The sequence below is a fragment of the Heloderma suspectum genome, chromosome 13 (genome assembly GCF_057233095.1).
Source record: "Heloderma suspectum isolate Gila_16-S chromosome 13, 16-S_ref, whole genome shotgun sequence".
NCBI lineage: Eukaryota > Metazoa > Chordata > Lepidosauria > Squamata > Helodermatidae > Heloderma > Heloderma suspectum.
This window is the reverse complement of record NC_139470.1, coordinates 12335305-12341543: the sequence shown is the minus strand read 5'-3', so window position 1 is coordinate 12341543 and position 6239 is coordinate 12335305. Positions and strand designations below refer to the sequence as shown.

The following is a 6239-nucleotide window of genomic DNA, read 5'->3' as shown; positions in this document are numbered from 1 at the left end:
CCGAGGCATGATGGGAGTCGTAGTTCAGCACAACTCGAGCGGGCTACGGGTTGCCTGCCCAATGTTGGTTGTGCCTAGCGACTAGCGTAGACCCATGGAAACGGCCGCGACTTGAGCGAGACCAGCCTTCCCCCGCCAGCGTCGCCCAGCAACCCCCATAATTCCCAGAGAGCATGCCAATCCATGGCCATTGGCTGGGGATTATGGGAACTGCAGTCCAACACATCTGGAGGGCGCAGCTTGGGGAAGCAGAGCAAGACTAACGTTGGATACAACAACCGACCCCATGTTTACTCAGTCAGTTGTTTAGGGCCAATCGCCATTGGAATATGCATCCCAAAATACATACATACAAACAAGACAGCGTAAAAGGAATCCAACCTGAGTTTCCAGAAATCCAAATGGTTAAAATTTATCATGGTCCCTTGGCAGTCAACCGTTTTAGGTCAAAAAGCCTGTAACTTTCTTGCTGCTAGTCCATATACAGCTGCCCTATACAGCAGGGTTGGGGAAACTGCGCCCTGCCAGAGGGTAGTGGACTCCCAACTCCCATCAGCTTCAGCTATCAGGGTTGATGGGGATTGTAGTCCAGCAATCTCGGCAAGGCACACGGTCCCCATCCCTGCTATAGGTAAAAACTTGGCTACAGCTGTCAGAAACCCTCTTGATTTTGAAATAGTCTGATTTAAACGTCTAGAAAATTCTAAAATCTATCCCTGAACGAGTGATATCAAGGGGAAATATAGAATATGGTTTACAGTGGCTTCAGTCTGGTCATACCCAATTGTTTATTGGCCTGTTGTTATTTTTACCAGGGATCACTGCTTTTCTTCTAAGTGAATCCACAGAAATTAATTTAGGCTATTCTAGCTAAAATTTGAAAAGGTCAGAGTATTCCCACAATTAAAAACTGGCTTGGGACACATTTTGAAATAAGACGTGTGTATTTTTATAATTTTTAAAGAGAGACACAATGGCCAGATTTATGGCTTGGAAAGCAATGCTGCACGTGTATCCGACTTTTTCCATGATAAAAGGGTATTTTTTTCTTTTGTCTGTTTTTAATATAAATAATTAAGGACACTCATGGGTGCTTTTCTTAGGGCCAACTAAAATGCCACAACATATTATTGAGCAAGCCTCTAAGTTCCCCTTGCTACCTTGTACAAATGAAGTGTGTTACTAGTTCCCAGTTATTTATTTGCAGAAAAGTTCAAAACAAGAGTTCCATCGGTAAAATAAGGTACTAATATCCCCCTGCATCCCACAATAAGCTTTTGACTACCCCATATCATGTATCTCCATACCTGCGGAAATGTCCCCTTTGAGATAAACAGCAGTCCTCTCCAATCAAATCCATCCAGTTTTGTGCAATATTAACGAGTGATGACCCCAGGTGATAATTACCAATAAGGAACTGGGAGTATGAACTCGAAATGATGCACCCACACCTCCAAGGAGAGTGCTCTCTATGAGATGGGGTTGAATTATGTCTGACCCATACTTTCTTTGGGCACAGGACACTGTCAAGTGTAGCCACCCATGCCAAGAACAACTAAAATATGTAGAAGAATTTGGGTTTGGGGGGTTTTAAATGTAAACTGCACTAGACCCACAGCTGAGTGTCAGTATATGCATTCCTACAACAAATATGAGACACATTGTGGAGACACACTGTGCATTGTAGGATTGCTAACTTTTGGACCTTAAGTTTCAGGGCTTTAGGATGCAATTTTATGCATGTTTAGACAGAAAAAAAAACCCTCCTACAAATGCCAGAATTCCCCACCCAACCATGGCTGGCTGGGGAATGCTGGGAGTTGTAGGGCTTTTTCTGTCTAAACAGGCATAGGATTGCACCCTTCGTCTCCTTCTCAGGGTCCCCAGAGGAAGAAACTAAGACCTCATGATGAGGAGACAGAACAAATAATGACAAGAGTGTTATAAAAATGTACACTTTATTACACCTTCAGGTAGGATACAACACAACTCCTTACAATCCTACTGGTCAAGTACAAACGTTTTATGTTCATAAAGATATTTACAAGTTAGACTGGCTTCCTAACACACTTGGGGGGGGGGGGGGAGAGACAGAAAAAGAGGGAGATCTAATTTTCACCTTCACTGACATTGCTTCTGCTGACATAATCAGAAACAGAACACTGTGGCTGCCCTTACCTGTATTTCGTAGTTACACCCCACTGCATTTTTGCACATAAGGAAGATTTAAATAAGACTTAAACATTTTCAGAACTAAAATCAGAACTACCAACACATGGGGGGGGGGGGAGGCGGGTGTCAGTATACCATATAAAATTGGCATAGTGGCCCACCGAGAAACAGCTCCTGTGCCAAGTTCCACTCATTTCCAGAGAGGCTAACGCAGGAGACATTCCCAGTGGCTTCTGTCCAATATTGCCTTTTGCTGTTGCGTTTAGTTTGCAGTGTAGCCATTCTACTGTCCGTGTACCAGCAGCTCTCACAAACATAGACTAATACAGTAAAGGTAATGGTACAAAACTGTTTGGGGAGTGGGGGTGGGCAGGGAGGAATCCAACAGTCTGTCTCTACTTCCTTCATGTACAAGCACAGGTTTGTTTTTAAAACGTGAACACACATCTGTAAAAATTGAGGCTCCAACAAAAACAGGACATTGCAGGAGGAAAACATTTAAGTGCGCTGAGGGTAGGAACGAGGAACTCTGCACATCCAAAACAGTGGAGAACTCTAAGTTTTTGTCTAATCTTGGATACCAGACAGTTCCACCCCAGTAACGTACGTATCTAGAACAGATATTCAAATCAGCCACAATCTACAAGATTTCAGTGGGGTATTTTGTCTGCAGCAAATCCCAAAGGAGACTCAAAAAATGGTAGTTTCGTTTTCTTTTAAATGGTCTGGCTTTTCAGACTGGTGGAAACAGCAGAAGGCGCTTCCAACTGTGCTCACAGTTCCAAAGCGTTCATGTAGTCTTTTCCTGTGGATCGTGGCCCTCGCCTTCTTTTCTCTGTTTTTTTTGTTCAATTCCCAGTATCTCCCTTCGTCCTCATCGCACATTGGCCAGTTTAACAGCCAAAATAGTAGACCATCTGAGGGGCAGTCTTCATTTCATGGCAAAGACATTTTTGCTGTTTAGCAAAATGTATATAGTTGGTGGGGGAAGGAAGCTTCTTGATTTGCTTGGGAAACTCAAACAGTAAGGCAGACAACATTTGCAAAATCAGCAACCCATCTGAAGGTTTTACCTTCAGTAAACAACTGAATAATTAGACTGAAACATTCCACCTGCTCTTCTTCTCGAGTGGAAACGTAACTGAACGTTGAAAAACGGATTGCAAGCGCGGAACAAAACCAACGCATGGAACTTCCACGAGACAGATATCCTTCCAGTCTGGAAGCCCCATGAGAAACAAGGACAACACACCATTTGCTTTGCAACAGTAATCAAACGTTTCGTTTTACAAATTAGGGGTGGAGGGGGCAGGGGGAGAAATGGTGGGTTACAATTAAACACACTGCTACTAATTACACAGAATTTATTTCCCCCCACACACACATGCCTAGAATATGTATTACCTTAACAGTGAAAAATGGGAGCAAAAGCCTAAAGATGGTGCTTCAAAAAACTGTACACCAACACCCCCCCCAATATCCCAACATGCAACTAGGAAATGTTTTAAAAAAAAGATTTACAAAAAATGGAGACTGAAACATGGTTCATAATTACAGATACTTACAAATCTTCACATTTATTGGCTAAATGTTGCAGGGAGTGCTTCCAACAAGTCTCTCTCTCATTCTACTTTCCCCCCTCCCCCTTTTTTTTAAGAAAGGCTCGTCAGAACTCAGCTTCTAAATAAGTGGAGCGGGCCCTGCTTTGCCAGGCGCTAACTCAGCCTTGACTTTGAAAGACATTCTAAACCCGCTCCACAATGGAATTCCCTCTGGCAGTGATGATGGTATGACAGAATGCGTGGACGAATTTCTACTGGTATTTGAAAGCCCCCTCATTGCGATGTTTCTGTGAAAACAGGCAGATATCTAGTCTTTCAATATTTACACTGAGCGTGGTTTCGACAAGCATCCTCCTTGGAAGTTTATTTGGAATCGAGGGTTCCCAGCACGCACGGCAGCTTCTGAGAGAGGCTCTCTGCTGAAGCGGCCACTGTCCACATTCGTCTTGCGCAGAGATCTTGCAGGGACCCTGCCCCTCTCTGTGCCAGATTGTGGGAAGCGTGACAAGCTGCATCCCCCCTTACTCACTGCCATCATGCCAAGGGCTCAACTAGGCTTGTTGGGTGCCTTTAATCTGACTGGAGCCCTCATTTGCACTTTGGCTTGCTGAGTCTGGCTGTCGGATGCTGCCGGCGCCTGGGCCGGGTTCTGAACCCCAGGAGCCTGGATCTGGGGGGAAGCGGTCGTGACAACCTGCTGCTGTATCAGTTTCTGCGGAACCACTTGAGCAGTACCGGTGGTGGCAGGAATGACTTGGACCTGATGCTGTCCTGCCGTCGTCTGGGACAAAGTCACTGTCTGTGGCTGAGCTTGGACCTTGGGGTGTGTAGGGGGAGAGAGGAAGTAAAGGGGGAGAAAACAGTTCACTAGCGAATCTCTCACTCTCCCCACTTGCATTTCAGAATGCATGCACAACTGAAATGCGGAAGCGGTCAAGACGAGAATCTCAGGACTCTCGCAGCTGATGATGGGCCCTATTCAGCTGTGCTGCCCAGACCTCAGCATGCTCTCCCCAGGGAGATTCATAAGAACATAAGAAGAGTCCTGCTGGATCAGACCAAGGGTCCATCTATAGTCCAATATTCTGTTCACAGAGTAGCCAACCAGCTGCCCATGGGAACCCCACAACCTGGGTATGAGTGCAACATCACCTTCCTGCCCATGTTCCCCAGCAACTGGTGTACACATAGACAGACTGCCCCTGCTACTGGAGGTAGGATATAGCCATCAGAGCTAGGAGCCATTGAGAGCCTTCTCCTCCAGGAATTTGTCCAACTGCTTTTTAAACCAATCCAAATTGGTGGCCATCGCTATGTCTTGTGGTAGCGAATTCCATTGTTTAACTCTGCGCTGTGTGAAGAGGTCCTTCCTTTTACCTGTCCTGAATCTCCCACCAATCAGCTTCATGGGAGGACCCCACTGGGATCTTGTATTATGAGAGAGGGAGAAAAAGGTCTCCCTATCCATTTTCTCCACACCATCCATAATTTTGTACACCTCCATCATGTCTCCCCTTACTCACCTGGCACCAAGCCCAATGTCTCTTTTATCAGCACCAGGCAAAGGCCTTATCTAGGTTGCTGCTCTGTTATTCTGTTATTATATCGTTCTGTGTATTTTTTTTAAGAAACATTGATTGAATTGCTTTTCTTTTGGACTGTAAGTCTCCGTGAGACCACTAATGTGGCTGACAGTGCAGCATATAAATGAAATATGTTAAAAAAACAAAACGAGTGAGGCCCGCAACAAAAGATTGCAGTATGGGGTGCCCTGGGTTCTAACCAGCGAGCCAAGTCTTTTTCCAGGATACTCCATTTTCTTCCACCCCCACCCCCATTTTTCCAGTATCTCCCCACTTCCAGCAGTCAGCCAGCGTTCCATGGACACCAAGTATGCACAATCCTTAGCAAGCTGGTTTTCAGTTCCTCCCTTAGGGTGTTTTTTTCCCTCCCTTGAAGTTTTGATTTTACTTCTGTAAAACGGGGGTTTCCCCAAGCCTGTTGAAAACCTCCCTCTTGTGCATGGATGGTGCTGGTTTGGCTATGTAAGGATCAGAGCTTGGGCAGTGAGTTTGCTCTTAGCGAACAGGATAAAGATAAGTTAATCTGGATCTGTCGGTCTCTGGGACTGAATAATTTTAAGAGACCCGCCAGGCAGGGGTGGCATCAAGGGTAGGCATGGTCAGGCACCTGCTGAGGGCCCACACCCCGGCAGGGGCCCACTGGCGAGGGCCCCCTGGAGTTCCTCCTCCTCCTCCTCCTCCTCACCACTGCAACCTCCTTGTTCACCGGCCTGTCACTGCGGCTTGGACAATGGACCGGTGAGGAGGAGCAGGAGATGCCGCTGCCTGGTTGCCCCCTGGCTCTTTGCCAGTCAAGCAAGCAAGTGGGAGCAAGGATGAGAAAGAGGAGCAGCAGCAAGAGCAGCTGGTGACAACAGTGTTGAGAAGATAGACCCACGGGGGGGGGGGGGCACTGAAGGCTCCTTGCCTAAGGTCCCTCCAA

General features: G+C 46.3%; 1 protein-coding gene across 12 annotated transcripts in view; it reads right to left on the bottom strand.

Moving 5' to 3' along the window:
- Positions 1-1941: 1941 nt before the first annotated feature.
- The window catches only part of EP400 (E1A binding protein p400), an 87855-nt gene continuing 83557 nt past the window's right edge, over positions 1942-6239 (bottom strand). For 9 of the 12 annotated variants that reach the window (XM_084819514.1, XM_084819515.1, XM_084819517.1 and 6 more), the window contains one exon: positions 1942-4551. In XM_084819514.1, the coding sequence (XP_084675640.1) occupies positions 4282-4551 (270 nt within the window). In that variant the 3' untranslated portion in view covers positions 1942-4281. The remainder of the gene's footprint in view (positions 4552-6239) is intronic. The other 3 variants (XM_084819525.1, XM_084819527.1, XM_084819526.1) reach the window with 1 other exon arrangement.